Source organism: Anarrhichthys ocellatus, unplaced genomic scaffold, assembly GCF_004355925.1.
Source record: "Anarrhichthys ocellatus isolate YVR2014 unplaced genomic scaffold, GSC_Weel_1.0 scaffold82, whole genome shotgun sequence".
Classification (NCBI taxonomy): Eukaryota; Metazoa; Chordata; class Actinopteri; order Perciformes; family Anarhichadidae; genus Anarrhichthys; species Anarrhichthys ocellatus.
The window spans coordinates 541,071-563,146 of record NW_022280112.1 but is presented as its reverse complement, the minus strand read 5'-3'; the positions used below and the strand labels follow the sequence as shown (position 1 = coordinate 563,146).

The 22,076-nt window shown below is 41.5% G+C and overlaps 1 protein-coding gene across 10 annotated transcripts in view; it reads right to left on the bottom strand.

Annotated features, from left to right (window-relative positions):
- astn1 (astrotactin 1) overlaps nt 1-22,076 on the bottom strand; it is a 366,216-nt gene that overhangs the window by 223,841 nt on the left and 120,299 nt on the right. For all 10 annotated transcript variants that reach the window (XM_031874553.1, XM_031874560.1, XM_031874561.1 and 7 more), the window contains 2 exons: nt 17,928-18,065; nt 8,006-8,156 (listed from right to left, as the gene is read on the bottom strand). In XM_031874553.1, coding sequence (XP_031730413.1) covers nt 8,006-8,156; nt 17,928-18,065 — 289 coding nt within the window. The remainder of the gene's footprint in view (nt 1-8,005; nt 8,157-17,927; nt 18,066-22,076) is intronic.

Here is a 22,076-nt window from a genome sequence, read left to right as displayed (position 1 = left end):
TGAAAATGCAGAATGCTAATTGGCGAATATTTCGCATTAAAACTATTCGTACCGTCAGTGATGCGAATCTTTGCGACAATCAGAGGTTTGAATAGATTTGCGCAGGCAGAGGTCCAACTAGCAGGATTCTATTGCGTGTCTGATGTGTAGGTGCAGTGTAAAGGTCTAGCCTGCCTTTGTCAAGGTTGAAAAAGTAATAACGTTTCCTGTGTTGGTTCGTAATCACACGGCAACCTCCAGTTCTGACAAGTGAAGTCAATGCTTCATGTCTTCAATACAGCATGATGTTCATTTAGTAAATGATCTATTTAGAGTCAAATAGACCATAAAGCAGAGTATGCTTTAGAGCGGGGCTACACGGTGATCGACAGGTCTCTGCCGCTACCAGAGCCGTATACGACGTCACTCCTCCACAGTCCAAATATGGTAACTTCCTGTTCACTGGTTGCAAAAAGCCAAAATGGCGACAGCCAAATTGCCAAAATCGAGGCTTCAAAATGTCAGTTCACCAACCAGTGGGTGACGTCACAATGACGTCACAATCCACTTCTCATATAAAGTCTATGTTTGTACTACGGAGCCTCCACTTTGTCGTATACTATATTGCATTAGTTTGTTACCCAAAACGTGATTAGTTGTTGCCTTGATTAGCGGTGCGAAAGCTCAGAAAAGTCAAGCTTCATGGTGCTTTATCTTTGCATCACATTTGCATTCTATGTTAAAGTACTCAAAACAAAAACAACAGTTTGCACAGAAAAAACTAAAACCCCGGTGTGTAAAGGCTTTTAAAGGATAAGAAATCGTAATCAATGACATTTATGAAACTCCCTCTTTAAACTCACCTGCCTCTCCCACTCTGCATCTCCTCTGTGATTGATAATGGTGCACATTCAGGGCCAGATTTACATAAATAAAAGCGCAGGGCGAATCCGTGCTGCCAATTCCATTAAATTTGTGCTCCACTATCTGCGTGTAATTACTATCTGATTTACTGAAGCAGCAGCAGCTGCGTCTGGGATCTGACTTCTAGGTAGATTCACAAATGAAGGAGAGCTCAGAAGAATGCAGTCTAGGGGTGGGTTGAAAAAACTGAGCTTTAAAAAGAGACAGAAATAAAGAAAAGAAAACACTGTTTAAAAAAGAAGCTGCAGTGGGACAGAAGTCCAGCAGACGCTCAGACTGGAGCAGGTGAGGGGGATGGGATGGCTTTGATTGATGTCTCGTTAGAATACAGTGATAAAAGCAGCCAAATGCAACTGATGTCTAATCAAAAGAATGTAATTACCAGCCTGTTCATGCAGGTATAATGAGCTGTTGAGCAGAAAACCACACCTCCCCATCCCTTATGTTTGCTGTTATTGCTGCTCACTTCATGGGGACCGACTTTTAAAAAATGACAAATTTCCACATCATGTTAGATTCTCTTGAATAGGTAAACCAGCCATTTTCAAGTGATACATGTCTGATAAACCATAACTCTGTTAAACATAGCACCTGATATTGTAAATATATAGACCTGTTAATATTTTATGACCAAATAAATACATTTTTTGCAGTTAACAGGGTTTCTCATTCTTTTCATTTCCTCTCATCAGTTAAACAAACAGAATGTACGCCAGCCTTTCATGTTAATGTTACAAGCAGCAGAGTGCTGCAGGAACGAGTCCTAAAACCTGGAAATGAGTCAGCGTTTTTGCACTCGTGGTTCCCTTGTCTCAAAGCCACAGGGTTTTTGGTTAGATGCCTGAAATAAGGTCTGTCGTTAACACACGCTTTAGAAATGTAAACCTTTTGTTAGACGATATAAATTATTTCAGTAAATAACCCTCTCATGAATGTTGCAGCTTTAACGAGGCGGTTGCTGACGAATGTCTACATGAGACAACAAAACATCATCACACATACTGGCGTTCATGTGACCGTGGTGGAGTTTGTTTCGAGTGCAACGTTAGCTTTTCACTTCTGCCGATTGCATTCACGCTTCAAGAATCATAAAAGTGGTGTTCAATTGTGAAGATTGTCTTCAACACATGTAAGTATCATCAACACGTGTTTGCCACATAACTTATTTTCTGCAATATACCAAAATCCAATGGAAAAATCCCAGTAGCCATTAGCTGTTTGTCACGGGAACCAGTGTGATGCTAACTTCTTGCTTGGCCTACAAAAATACGTCATCTCTGAGGGATGCGCCATGTGGCTCAAAGGTGTACTGCAGATATAAACGTTGAATGAAAGACAGTGGAAGAAATTATACTTATGTTTGTGGGGACCCTAATAGAATGTCCTGCCGACCACAGTATTTGGGAATTACTGCTTCACTTTTGTTTTCTATTTTGTTATTTTTAATAACTTAATAACTGCACCCAGTTTTTCAAACACAGCCTTCTATTTTAAATATGTGTGCAGAAACTAGACCAGGGGTCACCAACCTTTTTTAAACTGAGAGCTACTTCAAGGGTACTGAGCAGTATGAAGGGCTACTTATTTGATACAAACTTCCTGAATAACAAAGTTGCACAGATCACCTTAATAATAATAATATATGTGAAGAGACTGTATCACATGTCAGTTAATTATTCCTCACAATAATTATTAATAATGATTTCCACAACAATGATGGTATAGCTACACATACATATTTAAACATGCAACTTTTATTTCTGTTAATCTGTCTCACCATTTGAAAGTCAGAGGTATCACATCTAATATTTTTGTATCATCACATGATTAAAGCCGGTTACTTTTGCACATAGCGCCTGCTGGTGAATGATGCAGTGGTAATGTAGAAATTTTGCGAAGTCTGGGTCACCTTTGCATTGCGCAATGAAGCCTGCATGCCGGCCCGTCATCGCGGGAGCCCCGTCTGTTGTCACCGACACCAGCTTTTCCAATGGTACCTTTTTCTCCACGAAGAAACTAGTAACCAGTCTCGTCTATTGCCGGGCGGGGGATCCAACCCTCCGAGGCGCGCGAGCGTCTTCGGGCGCCCGCGTTCAAACCTCTAGTCTAGGCCTTTTCGGTCGGATTGCGTTGCCTCGCCTCTACCCCCGCAGCCTGTTCCGAGGATTTACGGACCTGACGACGGAGTGTGCTCGCGGCTCGCACCAACGGGATGCGCCCGCCATTCAGAACCTGAAAACCTAGTGCGGTTCGGCAGCCTCGTCCTGGCTGTCCGCCGTGCGCCTCCGGGTACCCAACTCTCTTAACTCTCTGCAAGCGTTTTTGATTAAAAAAGAACAGCAACTACAATTTTAGACGGAGCTCCATAATGACTAGTGCTATTTTTAGAACATGTCTTGCGGGCGACTCATGTGGTCCCTACGGGCGACAGGGTGCCCGCGGGCACCGTGTTGGCTACCTCTGAACTAGACCTATCTTACCTCACCCACTATCTGCAATATCGTTCCTTAATTAACATAGACACATGTACAGGTATGAGGCGTACTCGCTGACCGACAAAATGCACTTTGTGGTATTTATACATCATGAACCCAGAATGCATAGCGTCTTTATTTTGTGCTAATGAAGATCTTTCTGAGTTCCTGCTTCATTCGTCAGCTCAGAGAACATTTACGAATGATGGGAAAAGAAACATTAAACGGATAAATACTGTGAGTAAGTACAAAGTGTTCTTAGAAAAATATCACAGTGTACTCCAACACGCTCACAGGGATGTAAATACAACAGGACAATAAATAATAGAACAGAATACAAAAGGAAAGTCTCTTGACACCTCAAAGCGTTGGCAAGACGTCTCTTCACTGGATCCATGTTCCACTAATTTCAGGGAGAAGAAATTTGATTATTTTTTTTTCTGACGCTTTTGGCAAGGACTTGCAACAAACTGCAGCATAAAGACGCCTCCCTGTAGATACAGGTGAACACACGCTGTTGTTTAAAGCAATAATGTGTAAAGGAAGAATATCACTACAAAATATCTTTGTGAGGGGAAAGCGGGGGGGGGGGGGGGGGGGGGGGGGGGGGGGGGGGGGGGGGGGGGGAGTGTGTTAACCAAGTCAGTCATTCAGGAGGGGGTTTGATTTGGGTCGGCAAGTCTTTTATTTAACATTAATATCTGCAGTACACTTTTAAGGCACACGAGGGAGCCTGAATGTTTGTATCGGTCTGATAATCGTAGACAACCGATAACATTTAATCTTGTATGAAAGGCTAGCGTTTAACGGATGAAAGGAAATGAAACCGTTAAATCCACCTACATGCATTTATTTGCTCTCATTTATAAAGTAATTCAGTGTTTTCAATAACATATACATAAAACAGTTGTGATTTTTCAAAAGTATATCGCTACAAAATGGCTGTCAGGAACATTTATTTGCACACAAATTCTCTCTTTTCACGATTTATAGATTGTGTAGATTATAAATTGTGAATTGGGTCGCGATAGTTTGTCATTTTTTAAAAACTGGGTCCCAGTTTGGGAATCGCTGCATGAAGTAACATGTAGTAAAATATCCATTAGACTTCAAAGCCGTGGCTTGAAATCTCCCCTCTGTCATCTCGTGGTACAAGACAGAAATTGGATGGATATTTTGGTCTCTGACATTCCAGTGCAATGTTGTTGCAACTCAGTGGACTCCTATCAGACCGGGTATGAAGCAATTTCAGATAGTGGACAGTACTCGTAGATTCCCATTTAGACCCACTAACAAGTTCAAAGAATATCATGAGATACTTGTGCTCGATCAGCTGGTGATTGGCTTGAGCTTTAGAGGAGCATTGATGCATTTGTGACATGTAGCCCACGGGAAATAAACAAGGTGGTTCTCTTGGCTATTGTTTTTGCATGAAAGGCACAACTAAGACTCCTAAAAGCTCAGTGCTCTATTGCATCAGCAAACTACCAACGGCGGATATTTAAGAAGCCTCTTTGTACCCTAGAGCTGTTCAAGATTCTACTTGAAGTAGCAACAGAGTGGCAAAAACAAAGAAACTACAAAGAGACAATCTGGCTGGGCCTGAGTGTCACTGTTGACAGTCACGAAGCTGTTTTGGACACACTTAAGTGTGGCTTTATGGAGAAATTTGCCACTTTGTATATGGATGCCCAATTAGTGTTGATGGTGAATGTAGTTGACAGAAGCAATGAATTCCCTTGTGTGCTATATTGACGCAGAAATCGGAGTTTTCCTGCTGCAAAATCTGTTTTACTTCCTGCATTCAGTGATGTAGTTGAACTACAAACTACTTCGGCCTGTATTTCTCTGGGTAGCCAGCATGGGGGCGCCATGCTCCAGATGACGCTCAAAAATGCGACTTCCTTAACCTGTTGTTTGTTCAATTGTGTAGATAAAGTTAAAAAAAAATCTTGTATTGCAAAGTAGTTGCATTGCAAACAGGGAACATTGTATCAAAAATATGAGAAGTACTGATGATGTAATGGATGAGGAGAACTGTACTTTCTCTGTAAATACAGCAGGAACTGAAGGACGTATTGCTTAAATGGACTACAACTACCATCAACACTGATTGGACATCAACATCACACATGACGGATTTTCACTTTCAGATATACAAATGGAGGCCTTCTGTTGGTCCGGTCTCAAGTACAATATCTCCACAACGATGAGACAGGTTGTCATGGCATTAGGTACAGACATCAGGGGTCATGAATGCTCATGACTTTGATGGTCAGCTGACCTTTCACCTCGCGCCAACATCAGGTCAAAATTGCAATTGTACTTATATTTTGGTTTCTTAACAAATGAATGATATTTTCATCAACTAGATTTTTTTTTTGTTTCGTGCTAATTAGCGAAAGCTATCATGCTAACACATTGAACTAAGATGGTAAACATGGCAAACTTGTATATTCTTAACACTGTTATTGAGAGCATAGTACTTGCAGCATTTAGCTCAAAGCCGTGTGCCAAAGTCAACTCTGTCTTTGTCAAAATAATGTTCCCATACAGCTAGACTGCACCCTCTATCATGTTTCAAGGGAAAGATATTCTCTCCTGGATTATGGTTGCAGTAATAAACATGTGGTTAACGCTGTAAATTGTAGCAATACAAAACTAAAATGCAACAAAATGCCTTGGTTATGTTCCGGCAATTAAAGTACTTGGTTAGGGCCGATCAAACAATCCCGACCCCCTCGCTACGTGAACTTCAGCGGACTAGGAGGATGAATAATGGACACTAATGGACGAGTGTCCCGATGTGGCTGTTGGACCCACAGACCATCACGTCAGAGATAAACTGGATTCTGCACTAAAACTGGGCCATCAGAACAACCAGTAGGGGACACCAGGAGCTCAGTCCTAAACTAAATATATTGGCTTTATTCAGACAAACAAACACAACTTTTAACTCTTTTTCACAATGGAAATTTGAATTATGGTTCATACTTGTGATGTTAATGATGACAATAGTGTTGAATGCTTTTTTTTTTTTATTCGTTCAAACTCATCTCAGAGACGGATTTGCTTTACATTTCTCTGTTTGAAGGGTCAATTCTTCATCTGACATGGGAAGATTACAGCTGCAGCTGTTTAAATCCCTTTCCATTGAACTTGGTTCAAAAACAACATGCAGGCATACTACCACTGATGGAAGTGGAGGGTATTTCTGTGGAGATTGAATTCATTACTGACCTACATCACGGTTAACACTGTTTATATCTTCATAAAAAGAAGCAACCGTGACTTATCTTAAGATGCACAACGACAAACAGCAAGTTTTCATCATGTATGTTTTTTTCAAACTATAAAAAAGACACGTTTCTGGAGAGTTTGGACTCTCAAATGATGCATGCTGGGAAGTCTGCTAATATGCTGATCATGTTTCTTTAAAAACGTAATTTAATGAGTTGAGCGGACTCTCAGTAGTTCATTTATTCAACTCGGTTCTGAAGTGGTCTGTATTTCAAAAACAGAAAAGTTACATTTAATTAACTTGAAGTTATTAAAAAGTATATATTTATGTTGAGTTAATGAGAATAGATGAGTTGTTTCCACTAAATTCCTTCATGATGTTTTACAGTGTACATAATTCTCATGTTAAGCCTCCAGCCTCAGTGATTAAAGTCAGATCATGATGAAAGAAAAAAGGAGCAATCAATAATTGTACTTCACATATTTTGCATGCCTGTCAAGACAACAATTACATCCTCTGTGCTACTGTTTACCGTACCACCAATATATATAATTGCTTTGAAATGCATGCATATGCTTTAATCTCTAAATGAAACATTTTCCCATTAAAAAACCTCTCACAAGCTGTTTCCCTCTCATTGAGGTACATTATAAGAGATAGGATGAAGCGTACTGGATGGCATAAATAGCATCTCCAAAGCCCACCTGAAAGGCTCAACTCGAGTGCGTCAAAGTACTTGAAAGAGATTTAATTGTAAGGGGGGGGTGCATGACAGCTTATCAATAGAAAGAGGGGGATTTAGGAGAAGCAAAACACTAGCAGAAGGCGCTAAGATTCTGCAAATAACGAGACCAGTATTGCTGGAGTCCCCGACAGATGGAGGCGAAAACGAACCTGGCTGCAACATTTCCTGGTTGCTCAGCACCACCTGGACGTAATGAATGCGTTGTCGGCCAAGGAGGCATGTGAGACGAAGTCAAACTGTCTACTCAGACACGTTGCTGAGTGCAGGTCTGCTGCTTGTCCTTGATATAGGTCATCTTGGTCCCGCAGATATGCTCATGAATATTGATACAAGTAGATGGACTTAAACACTGATGATCAAAAACTAAATATTTTTTCAACATAGAATATGAACCGCTAAAGGAGACGGCCATGTAAGTGGGCATCGGATCAGAAATCCCACAAGGTGGAGTGTTGGAGGTAAAGGCTTCCAGTGTCATGCGCTCACATTGTATCAATCATAACTGTACTGACTGTGCAGTGGACTGTAGAGCACTTTGAATTTAATTTACAGAGAAATCTAAAGGAACATTCACGTTCTGCCCCCGCAGCTAATGTATGGCAGCTTCCAGTCAGAGTCCTGAATAAAAGAGAGATGACTCACTATGCATCCGGTGGAGTCCAGCTTTCGGTCCGATATGCAGCGGAAGTTGCGGCTGCAGCCTCCGTTGTCTTTGGTGCAGTCTCTGACGGGCCCGAACGAGTCGAGGAGGACCTCCAACGAGTCGAAGGATGAGCTGATCATCAACTCCTCTCTGTTAAAGTGGAAATGAGTGACAAAAAAAGGAAAGGAAAGAGGATCCTTGTTTAGTTGTGTGCACCTGTGTTTGTGTGTTATTACTACTGAGGACTGATTTGAGTTTTCAGCGTACAATGCGTCATTTATTGAGGCTTGCTGGGTAGATGAGGGACTGTTGGTGCACATCCAACAATGATGTCATGGCGAACTGACACACCTCTACATCACTGCAGCAACGTGACAAGTTAAACCACTTAAGGTGAACAAAACGTTTGTTACAGACGATTTCATGAACAGACTTTCAGAAATACGTCCATTTTGGTGGACTTAGGCACACCGTTACATTGTGTACATTAGATCCAGATCCTGCCGTCATCACCTACGTGAACTGCGTCTCCCTTTAATTGGCATTGATTGGGGAGTGGACGGGCTATCATGCCTCTTGTATCGTCTCTCTCTTATCCTCTGAGAAAATAATTGAAGAGTGTCAGAATTGTTGTGCATTCTTTTCCAAAAGGCTTTTTATAAAGTCGTCACATCAAATGTTAACGAAAAACTTGTTCTCTTCCCCCGATTTTGTTACCACGGCTCATTTAGTTTTGTTTGCCTTTTTCCATTTCTGATAGCAGCCTGACGGAACCTACTGTAATTATTTTGAAGGTCCTAACCATCTGATACATGTTTTCACTCTAGAGACATACCATGGTTCAAGTTGGTCTGGACCAGGACCACCTCTGTTAGTCGGACCAAGGTCCGGCTGTTTAGTCCTGACCGTAGTCCAGGGGAGGTTTCATACCTGTCATTTTGGTTTGGATCAAAAAACAGTACAAAGACTACTAGTTTGTAACAATAGCATTTTGTTTTATATATTCTTATGGACTGTGTCTGTTGTGGTTTTTATGTACAGACAGTGTGTGCCTATTGACCAAGAACATCTCTTTTGACAGTTAACAGTTTGGACAGATGTCTAAAGGCTCTTAAAGGTACCGTTTATTTTACCATTTCTTTCATGAGCACAGTAAAAATCCATAGTACCGGTATATGTCTGCAACAGATAAAAAAAAGCCCCATTTCCCCTTATCTAATACCTGGACAACGCTTAAATTGAAGTCAGATGTTGATGGAAATAGCGGGAGGAAGGGTTTGAAAAAAAGAAAGAGAAGTTTCTTTCGCACAATTGTCCCTTAACGTCTCTGACATTGCGGACTTGTACCGCACCATAACGTTGTTTGCCATGAGGAACGCCACTTGGCTTGTAGTCTTTACATTATAAACGTGGGTAACGGTGGATTTTCTCCCTCTAATTTTCTTCAAAACAAGCATTCATTTGGTTACCTTTCCCTTCTTCTTGGACAAAGCAGTGCATAAGCTACCAACTGGACTGGAGTGTGGAACTAAACTGGAGCATGGGCAGTCGGCGCTCTTACAGATGCGTACAGGCCGCTTGGTCACAAACTTTGAGCTGCACATGGATGGTGCATGGGGTCCTCGTGGACATGGACGGTGTGGACCCTTACAGACATGCGGACGTGGAAAGTATAATTTGGAAATGGTGTTGCAAGTTATATCAACTTCAAGCTAATGAGTGAAATCCAGTAGTTAATTAGTAATGCCTTCCTGTCAGCAACATGCTTCATTAACGTTGATTCAGATATCACATTTCTTGAGATCATGTTTCATGTGTAAAAGGGAGGGACGTGCTCCCTCAACATTGTGCTCATGCTGTGACATCCTGCTCTCTATTTCACCTATTGAAGAGATATCTATTTCCATGAATTACAAACACCTGCATGTTTAATTAATTCTGTGCAATCACGGCACAATTACTATGCAAGGTAGTAGACTTGCGAGATGAAACACGCCATGAACCCCTTTGCTCTAACCTCGCTCTGAGCAGTCACTATGTGTTTCGGTGATTTTGGCGTTCCCCGTAAACCTCTTGCAAGGTCAAAAAGCAGATCAGCCAATAGAAGGACAGCAATATACGCGTTTGGGATCGGTGGAGATGAAGAACAAAGCGGAGAGGACCTCAGTGTTTTCCCACAGACGAAAAGTGCTACTCGTGATAAACAAGAACTCGTGTAATAGCATCGCCATGAACCTTGTCTTGGTAAAGAACATGGTGACCTCTCAGGCACTCATTTTTTTCCCTCACCAAACTCCCTGTTCTCCTCTACTCTCCCCATGAGAAAGGACAGCAAGTTCCCTTTCCTCTTCACAGTAAACTTGATGGTATCTTACAAACCAATTCTTCTTTTATAATTGCCCATTGCTTTGTTGTCATTTATTCAGAGGGGACCTCTTGAACAGAGCCTCGGCAGATGATGAAACTCAGAGCAAGTGTGAATGCTAAATTATTTGGGAACTGCAATTACAGTCGAGACACATCCAACGGTTGTGTGCAACACAACATACCAATAAATATCAAGCAAAAGAAAAAAAAGCCATGTTTGGTTTCTCTTCGGTGAAGCTACTGCAACATTCATCACATCCCAGAATACGGAAGTGCTGGATAGATTGGTTATCATTCATTGCGGTCCTTAGAGCGTCACTAAAATATCTTAGGTTTGTCCAAAGGGGGTCGGATAATATCTACATGTTTTTTTTTCCCTTTGGCAGCATGAATGTGTGTGAGATACATATACAGTGTCCAACCCACACCTCCCTTTCCAAGCGAGTGGAATAACCTACAGTGGCCTTCAGGTGAATCAGCACCACCAAATGTAAGCTCCCCCTTCAGCGTGAAATCGTGAAAGTCCCTTTCTAGAGCCAGTGTTTGGTTTGTCCGTTTCGGGCTCTTGTAGAAACATGGTGGTGCAACATGGCGGACTCCGTGCATGGTTTGATGCGAATGGATGTTCCAGAGGGATGAATGGTTAGGGTTCAGATAGCCTATTGCTGTAAGTACATGTGCAAAATCGGGCCAGCGTCCCTCCGGACCATCCATCCTAGCATCAACCCTGTGGGAGAGGACCAATAGATGGTCCTTCCAAGGGTACATTCTGCTCAGTAGCTTGTATTTCTTGGGTAAAAAGTGTCAATGCTCTACTAATGCTGTCTCCAGAGAAATGGTCAAGGAGTTACCAAAAATATTTGGATTCATCAGCAGGAGACGATGAAGTTCTACAGGATTTTAAATGTAAATTCGGCAACTAATTGTATAAATATCTTGACACAAACTCTTTCATGTATGTATCATTACAACGACTTGTATATTCGCAGTCCTAGGACTTCCAGTTTCCCTCTTTGAATGAAGAATACAGGCTACTGCCACCTACTGGTATGGAGAGTTATTTCCTCTCACACAGGCACAGAACGCATGTGGTAGCTGGCCGTTGACTGAAGTCTTTGCAGTATGTTCAAGTGCAACTTTTTGGCCAAGACAGGCGACATGAGGCAATGCAACAGTTGGCCTTTGTCACCGCTAGGTTTTTAACGTCGGTTTGGTGTGTTTGGGAATTTAGTCATTAGTTTGATTCCATCTGCATTATTGGACCTCAAAGTGCAAGTAAGGGAAGCAGAGCTTATAGGCGGCATCTAGTTTTCCTTTGCCCAGGAAGGGGTCGCTTTGCAAGGCTAGCTAACTAGAGCAGGGAAGAGTTAGGTGACCTTCAACTTGTTTGGTTGAAGGATGTGGCCATACTGTACAGATTGCATTTACACCTATCGATGTCTGATCAGCAGTTAGCTGAAATCAATGTCAATCATCAATCTGATGGGTTCTTAGCCGTGATACAACACCCACATGCCATGGCTATGACGACTAATTATTTGGCACATTCAAAATCCCTCCATTCAAAACATTTTTCTACATCACGACAGACCGGACAACGTCTCTTAGCTGTGAAAAATCCCAACATACCACGGCCTGTGGTGGGCTATTGCTTATTCATACCACCTTGAAAGAATCTATATCCGTCTGCAAGAGAAATGCTTGTTGTGTTACAAACATATTTGATTTAAAATGGGAAGAAAAGAAATATAACGTATCATTTTGACAACCTATAGGGCGTGCTTAAAAGCATTGGGCACTACCTGGTATATATTTAACATTTTGTCACAAACAGCTGTCTGCAGCTGAGAGAGGTAATAAGCCTCAATTATGGACACCATTAACATGGATAGCAAACAATGAGGGGGCTAGAAGTACATGTGCGTCAAAACAAGCCGCACAAAGAACCATTCATTCATTTGCCACTGAAAAGTACCACCAACGGTTTAAATGCCAAGGTATGCCCTGCAATTTCCTCACATTATCTGGAGATTGAGTTCAGAGAGGAGTGGAAATTACCATCAAAAAGGGGCAGAAATAAACTAAGATTTTAATGTAAAGGTATTTATAAAGATTGCTGCTCTGATGTGTTTGATAAGTGGTTGTTTTTTTTTCAATAATATCGACTCAATTTGCTTTTATATTAAGTAGAAGCAAAGGGGAAATGGAATATGGAGTTTTCAATTAGCGCATTTTGTCTCGCAGCTTAAGATATAAGAAAAGCATGAATAATACAAATGTTTATAACCACCAGGATAGAAGTCTTCTGTATACAGGCTCACGGCTACGCAACAAGAGCACTAATAAACACACTGGGGAAAAAACACCAACGATGATTCCTCATTCAGTCATAACTGCCATGAAGCCAGCTTATCAAGGGAAGGAAGATCAGGGCTAATCACTACTTATCCATCTGCCAGGGAGCAAGAGTGACAAATGATCATCAAACGTGGGGCAACACGGCTCAAAAGCAGAGTAAATCGGCAGCTTCAAGATGCGTTAGCAGTGTTTCCTCGTGGCCCCCGGGGAGAGCTGCACACAGCGTTCATCAGATCCCAGATCAGAGGGAAATGAGTTATTTACACAGCGTCTCGGAAAAGCTGCCAAATGAAAATGAAATGCTGAAAAAGATGGGGGGATTGGAATGTGTAAACATGGCGTGGGGGGTAGAAAACTGCCAAACCGTACCCCAGAACGTAATTTATTTACAGTTAATATGAACAATAGGTAACAGTAGGTAACAAAGGCAACTTTAAACAGAGAGGATTCAACTATAGAAAATACATAGTGCATCACTTCCAACAACGGTATTTGTCAGATATTTGTCAGATATAAGAGGTGAGGAAACAAAACATTTGCTATACTTGTATTTGCAGTGTTGCCATGACTGTATCTATCAAAACCATTTTCATAAAGAACATTGAGAAATAAAGATCATTTGAAATGACATCTGAATTTCAATTGTTCTTTTATTGCCACTTATGACATTTTTAGCCATCGCTATAATAGTTTCAGAATGATTTGTTAACCTCGGTGGCGGCAGTAGCTGCATCTGTTGCATGTCTATAGGCCACGTGTGTGCATATGTGTGCACTTCAGCCCTATGTGTGTAAGGCTCAACACAATTTACATGCATCATTTGAATTTCCCCAATGACAATTTAATAAAGTAGTTCTTCTTCTTCTTCTTCTTCTGGGTTTATGTGCAGTAAACAACATGAGACATGTGTTTCCTAACTTGGGGTTTGGGAACCTGAATGTGTACCCAGGACAGATCTGAGGGGTAACAAGGAAACAGAATGTATTATGTTTACTTTTATGGACTTGTAAATAGTTAATACTTCAACTTTTGGGAATCAATGCTCTAGAATCTATATTTTCTCTGGCTTTCCTGTGGGATGAATGTGTTGAAATAAAAATAAAATAGATATGTTAAAATCTTCTTAGTGATTGTTTTTTATACTCATTGTATGCATTTAAAAGACTGGTCATCTTTAAATCCACATATTACCAATCTGTCAATCACAGGATAAAACATGAATTTGAGAACTCAAGTTGTTTAAAGTAGCAGTTTGAATCGATCACGGACACACAGCAGGAGCCCAGACACAAAAGAATATCTCATCATTAGCAACAGCTGGAGATTTATGACTTTTATTTTCCTCTGATAATGTAGCCTTTTGTAGTTTATGCTTTGATGCTGTATGCATTGCCAATCATATACTATTTAAAGGGACAATAGACATTTCATTTCATTTAGAATAATGACACCATCGGCGTTTGGAAAATGAAGGCTCTGTTTACGGCACGACGCAAGTGAGTCAACCATTGCGCAACCGAAAGAGGAAGAAGATAGCGCTTTATTTTTTTTAGCATACACTCAGAAGAGGACTGTGATTACTATGAGCAGCTTTGGGAATGTATGTATAAAATACATTATTGAATACATTTCTTGCTTTTTCTTCGGAAAAGTCGCTTTTTTTTTTTTACATAACTCGTTAAAAGGGTTTGAAAAGTCGGTAAACAGTCCAGTGTTGTAAGGTAGTTGTTAGGCACTGAGGGAAAATGGAAATTGATAGAGGCTACAACTACAACAAAATCAAATAAAGAATCATCTGATCATCAATCATCTGAAAATGAATCAACCTCTGTTAGAGCCAAGTTATTAAATTCGTCCCTTTCCCCGATGGTATCCAAGCTCGGCCTCGCTTTTTTCACTTTTTTTTCACGGTCATCCTTTCAAATCCAGCCTCCAGTTTACAGACTCGTACAAAACACGTAAACACATAATGTGTTGTGCATTAACTGTGACTGTAGATCGTACAAAGTCACAGTTGGGGAGAGAGCTTGATGTCAAACCCACTTTGAATCACTTAAGTTATAAGAAATGCAACTTTTGTATGTCATTCATCAGTTTTTATTGACCTCACCTTGAGTACCTCTTCAGGGGTCTTTCAGGAGAGCAGGGATTCCTCTGGCTCCCAATAACTCCAACACTGAAAGAACTTTAGACTTTGACTCATTCACCGTGAAGAAAACAGGCAACAAGGAATGATGGTGACGGACACCCTGATACGTGAAAGTAACACTAACAATGCCTGCAATAGCAGGTGTGTTTAAGTGCACTTTTCGTTGGGGTTCCTTGTTGACGGTTATGTAACCACTGTTCCTACGGTGAAAAGTCTTACATTAGTCAACTCTACCTGACCGCACAATCACATATAAGACTTTATGGAGGACTGATATCTTGATGAATCCACAGCCTCTGAGAAGTACTGTGTCAGAGCGCAGGGAGGCTACACATTACCGTTCACTGCGAGAGAACACCACCAAGCTGCTGCAGTGTAACCACACATCAGACTGGTCGGTATTCTGCTTTTTATGAGGGAGACGTCCGGTTACCAGGGCTCACAGCATCTCTTCCAGTTTTCTTGATAGAAAATGTTGGCTCTTATGTTTTAAACTGATTGCAGTGCAAACGCTGTTGTGTAACATTGTATATACTTTCCGGCAGCACTACACACATTTCATTGTCAATGTCACAAATCAAGAATATTAATCTAATGTAATCCCACATAAGTGGCAGATTATTGTTTTATCGCGAGATATGAAGACCTACAATTGTCACGGCTAACTCAATATTCAAATATGATGAGGTGTGATGTTAAACCTGTGATTGGCCTCTTACAAACTCTGCTCTGAGACTTCACACACTCCTTAGATAATTAGCTTGAAAACATTGTCTACTGAACACAGTCTCCTGGAGGCGTCGCATTGAATCCTGCTCTTCCGATCTGTTTCATGTCATCGTACTCTTGTTGTGGGACTACTTTTATACCTCAGTCATCCGAGGGCTCGAAAATTAGCCAGGGGCAGTGAAAACAAATAAAGAAAAAAAACCTCCTTGAGCGCCCACATGCTAATGAGAAAAGATGATGGGGATATTCATTTGAGCGAGACTAATTTCACCTGACATCGTTTTCACAGGGCAAGTAACCGTGGGGCGAATTAGGGCAGGATCTGACACGGTTGTGCGCACTAACTTGTTGACAGGGCATGTTCCAGCATACACTAAAAGACAAATCCCCACCACTAATTACATTAGTTCTGCCAAACCAAGCCTGTTCACACAGACTTTTTAGCTCCAGCGTAATACTGTCATACTACCTGCAGTCACGTTAACTCTCTTGGTGATCCAGAATGATGCTGACCACCGAGTAAAGTAGGATCATAGTGTATAGTTATGCCCTTTGGAAGGTTATGAGTATAAGTAATAGTACACCTACATACAGCTCTATTTGACTCTAAATGGACCATCATTTACTAAATGAACATCATGCTGTATTGAAGAAGACTTGAAACTAGAGATTGAGACCATAAACTCATGTTTACAATGTTTACTGAGGCAATAACTCAAGAGAGAAGTAGAGTCATTTTCTCATAGACTTCTATACAACCAGAGGAGTCGCCCCCTGCTGGCCTTTTGAAAATAATGCAAATTAATCGTAATTCCGACACAATGATTTAACAAACTTAACCATTGTCAATACAAGTGCAGCTTCAGAATGCTACTGATAGTTAAACTAGACAAAGTCAAAGTGGTTTTACCACGTTTTTTTTAAACTAGTTTTCATTTCTTCCAGCTGTGAGCCACACCTCCTTTCCTTTGTGAAATGCATTGTGGTAGAATAATGTCATCAATAAATCATATTTTCATTACCTGTAGTCTGGTGCCTTTTAACATGTGGTTTGATCCGGCTCAACTAGCATGATAAAAATGATGATTTTGTAATTTCATCCAGAGGATGTGGATGAAATGAGATGTATAGTATTATGAGTATTATATAGTATATTTATTATGTTCAATTCAAATATTTGAACACATTAAAGAGCTAAAAGTACAGCAATTGATGGAAAAAAATGAGAAATAGAGACACACTGAGACACATCTACTAAATCTTTAAATCATTTCTTCATTCATTTCTTAATCTAAACTTAACAATTATCAGGTGCCATGTTCTATCAACTACGGTAATGGTGGCACTGCAGTGACAATTAAAAGATTTAAACATAAAATAAAAAACTAAAGATTTAAAAAAGTGGATGGGTTGTCCAATTATTACAGTCAGAATGGTGCCATTTTAGATGAAAGATGGGGGGGGTCCGACAACAAACTTGATCTGACGGCTTATCTAATTTCATAGACATCCAATCATTAGGCTTTCTTTTGAATTACCTTGCATTAACCAAATATTAGCTGTTGAAAAGTAACAGAGGGACAAAAAGGAAGAGGAAACCGTGCCCCCCCCCCCCCATCATGACATGGCTTTTATAAAGAAGTCTTTTTAGCCCCGCCCCTTTGTGAGCAAAAAAAAAGGCTCAATTATTCCATTGCGTCTCTGCTGTCAGCTGAGTCCAGTTTAATTCTGCAGCATTGTTCTGGCTCACGTAAGGCCCTCGCTGCAACCCAGAATTCCAAAAAGCAGATTTTCTTTGGAGGAGTTATGATCCGTTAAACAATCGAAATGCTCTCCATTGCTGAGTAATTCTTTCTTCTTCTATATGTTTTATTTACTCTGGCTTCTCTGCGTCTTCATAATTGATTTTGTGTTAGATGTTAGAGTTTTATTACCCGCTGAATCATGACCGCTAACACCTCAGCATCAACCTCACAGGGCCATTTAAGACTCACTGCAACAATAGCAAATAAAAAATAAAATGCTGATTAAGTGAGAGTACAAGTGAGATGGTCCGAGAGTAAACAGATAGCTTCTGGGAGGTTAAGGAAGAAACACAGATGGTCATGAGAAAAAAAAGCCAATATGTACTTTTGTGTGTATTGTGAGGCTTCATCTGGAACAACGCAATACAACGTGAACAGAGGTAATATCTGAGGTTAGTCCAGTGCTCAGCAAGATTCTACTTTTCTTTGGTGGGAGCTTTCTATGGTCGTGTCTCAGGAACGTCAGCGCGAGAAAGTAACAGTGGAAAGTGGAACCAGTAAACGTCATCTCACCGTACGTCCACCGCGTCCTCCATCACTGTCATGTCCGTCTTGCACTTGGCCGAGGGGTTGATGGCGAGCTCGGCGGGCGGGATGACGAAGCTCTTGCTCAATGGCAGCCACATCCCTTCTCCTAAGGTGTATGTGAATCTTCAGAGGACGAGAAGGGCGGATTGGAAGAGCAGGTTACAGGTTACAGGTCAAAGAACAGCATAGAAACAGAAATGGGTAAACAGAAAAAAGGACAAACGCAGTTTTAAAGAAAGCTTTCGAAAAAACAGGATTGGAAAGCTTCTTCAAACGGGCTGTGCTGAGTTTTAATAGGTTAGTAAGCCGTTTACTTAAAGGGCCAGTGTGTAGGATCTGGCGACATCTAGCGGTGAGGTTGCAGATTGCAACCGACTGAAACTTCTTCCATGTGCCAATCCTGTAGGAGAACTATGGTGGCTCACACGAAAAACACAAAAAAGCGAATGGCTCTATCTAGTGTCGTTTGGTTTGTCCGTTCAGGGCTTCTGTAGAAACATGGCGGGCGGCTCTATGAAGAGGACCAGCTCCTTATGTAGGAATAAACGGCTCATTCTAAGGCAACAAAAACATTCTCATTTTCAGGAGATTACTCTCTAAAGAAATTTCTTAATAATATCACATTCCATTTCTGCCAATACATGCCCCTAAATGTTTCACACTGTACCTTTTAAGTTTGTTGATTGTTCATGCCTGATTAGCATAAATGATCCACTTTAAAATTCTCACTGTCACTTACAGAGCACTACACGGTCAGACTCCTGCATATATGGCTGAACTACTTTGCCCTTATTCACCAGCCTGCGCTCTCAGGTCAAATATGTTAAATGATCCATCTGTCCCACACACTCGCCTTAAGACCCGTGGTCACCGAGCTTTTGAGGCAGTAGCACCAAAGTTGTGGGATGCTCTGCCTGCACCCTGCGGTTTGCCAAGTCTGTGACTTTGTTTAACAATCAGCTCAACTCACACCTGTTTAGACTAACGTTTGGGTAAAATTCAAGCTCCAGGTCTGCATTAAATCTATGTTGTATTTTATTGTGCCTTCTTAAATATGTTTCATCTTTTCAAAACTGTTCTTGTAAGTTAGTGGCCCTTGTGTGGTCACCTTGTGTTATTTATGTTTTCTTCTTTGAAAAAAAAAATACCGCTCCTGTTAAGCACACAAGGGACTAAATCTAATTCCAAGGGAATCCATGCAGTAGCTGACGAGACATTTGACTACAATCAAACATGGAGATATTGAATTGGAAAACGTTGACCTGCTGGTGGCTCTAGATGGAAAGAAAGGGCATCACCAAAGTGTTTAGGGTGCATCATCTGGGCACCATGAATGTCATGGTGATAGAATGCTGCAGATAGGACGAAGTTGCGAAAGTTAGCATCACACCGCTTCACTCGACAAACAGCCAATGGGTTCCTCCATTGGATGTTGGAATATTGCAGAAAATCAAGTTAATGATACTTTCACGTTCTGATAATCTTCACAAATGAACATCACTTTTATGATTTCTGATGTGTGAATGCAATCATCAGAAGTCAAAAGCTAACGTTACGTTATGAACAAACTACACCACGGTCACATGACTTCGACACGTCACAAATACTAAGTATTTTATGTATATGTATGTATGTACATGTATTTTATTTATGTGTATTTTAGGTTGTAGAACAATATGTTAAAAATCTCTGCAGACCTTTCAGTCATCTAACCAAAAACCCATTGACTTGGAGACCAGGGAACCGGGAGAGCAAAACTGCTGACTCATTTCTGGGTTTGACTCATTCTTGCAGCACTTCCAATATCTGTTGACATATTTCATTCTGGGCCAAAGTGGTGGACGGACAGACCCGCTTCGCCATCCCTCGGCTAGAGAGTTGTTAAAAATATATATATATATATATATTATAGACTAAATATTGACTTTATGGGGTAAAAATAGCTGACAAAATGAAAAAATCCTGATCTTAATGTGTAAATCTGGCGCAGTTCCCCTTTAAAGTAAACCAGGGTCTATTGTTCCTGTTGTGCAAAAACAATATCCATATCCATGTCATGTCTACTGTTCAAAGAAAAATGTTTTTTTCTCTGCATCAGAGCTTTAAAATGACATCAAGGTTATTTATATTACCTTTGAGCAACTTATCCTTTTTTTAGAGCTCTTTCTTGAGCAAAAGGACACTCTGTGCTAATGGACACACGCATGCCAAATGAGAAACCCTGAACAAAACAAAAAAATCGGACAAAAGGACTTCCCCCCGAGACAAAACAGGGCTATATATATGTAAACAACGGAGGTCTGGAACAACAGCTTCAACAGGATTCTTTATCTGCGAGCCAATGAGGATCATCAATCTTTAAACACTGCCGACGAAACACAACACTCTCCAACTTTGAGCTTCACAGTGAACGCTGATTAACATCAAACGCATTATTAGCGCTGATGAATTATGCATGCATACTTGTGGCACAAAGGAGGGGGACTTGTTGATTAAATGGTTAACAGCCTTTTTATGTTTTTTATGCAGACTACACACATTCCCCCATTCACAATTGTTCAATTTGCATTTGGCAATTTGCTAACTTAGCATAAGCAAAGGGCAGCGTGCATGCATTACCAGTCGCTTTAAGAACACTCTGATTGCAGAATTGTGGAACACTTAATTACATCCACCCCATTACTTATTTTGCTTCAAAGTTGAGTTTTCAGCGGATCAAAGTTCTGCTGTTCGGCCATTCAACACCGGCTTCTAGCGACTTTGTTAAAAGCCTATTAAAATGCTAATATTTCAGCATTGCTTTTTTTCCAGCAAGCTGTTACCAACCCTCCCGCAAGTCATTGCGCCATCTCTTGTGGGACTGTCGGCAGCAGGTGTGATAAAACTCCCTGTGATGCAGGGTGACGTATGTATGTGCGAGCACGGGACAAATTAGCAGCCACTTAACAAGCGCTCCTGTTTAATGGACAACCAGGGACCAGTGTGCTGCTGTAGGACTCATGTGGTCCACCGCGAGAGGAACTGGAGGTGGAAAACACAGAGTCCCCGTGAGAAAAAAAGTTGTCGAGTGGAAAATATGGCTGCAGTCCTCAGAGCCCCCCCCCCCAGTTGATACTGTGCTGTGTGTGTGTTTGAATGCTGACTCTGACCATTTATCTCCTCTGACGCTGGAGTTTTTTGCATCCTAGAGTCTGCTTTGTTGCATTTTACTCTCTGTGTACCGCTGTGATTCTAATTGCCTCATTTGCTCCTGTGTTTAACGGTAATATCCGCTTTGGTGAACACGGCGGCTCTCCGAGCGCTCGCTGATGTCCAAGGTTTCTCTTTGGTCGCTTGGCGTAGTTCAAAACCTGGAGGCTGAACGGTTTTTAAATTGGGACGGATGGCTGTGCGGCAGCAGCCAGAGGACAGAGACGTTTTAAAGCACACGGCTGGATGGACCGAGAAGCAAAAGGGCCTCTTGGAGAATAATAAACACCCCAGCATGGAGGGCGATGTATTAAAGCACTTCATGGAGATATCAGCGCTGCGCCGGATGTAAAGATGACTGCTAACGGCCGAGGGAGCGGTACACACGGACTCCGTGGGCTTCCTTTTTAAATCGTGAGCAGTAGCTTGTTGTTTTTGCTGCTGCACTGTCACACTTGTGATGATGACTGTTGTGCATCCTGTTAGATCTCCTCTGTCTCGAGTAAAGGGAAGAAATGAATGTGAAGTAAAAAAATCTACTTTTATCTAGTCGTGCAGCTACTACAAGGACCTATTGTGTTGATTTTGGCGGCCCCCTGTTCTTCCAAACACCAGAGTCCCTTTAGAAAACCTCTCATTTTACTGCAGCAGGGTCTTCCTGGTTCTGGTTCTCCAGTGCCTCCCTTCTCTCCAGCTGGTTCCAGAAATACGGCCTGGGTCTCCAGCAGGGTGGTGTCGGTGTTAGCTCCCAGTGAGGACCAGGGGAGCAGCGAGGAGAAGCTCTGCTCCTGGAGGAGGAGGAGATGCTTCTTCCGGCTGCTGAGCTCTCCTCCTCCCTCCGGAGCTCCGACTGCAGGTAAAAGGAGGCAATGAAGCCGGATCTGGGTCTGTCCACGGTGGACCGGTCTCTGCTGGAGGATCTGGGTCTGTCCTCGGTGGACCGGT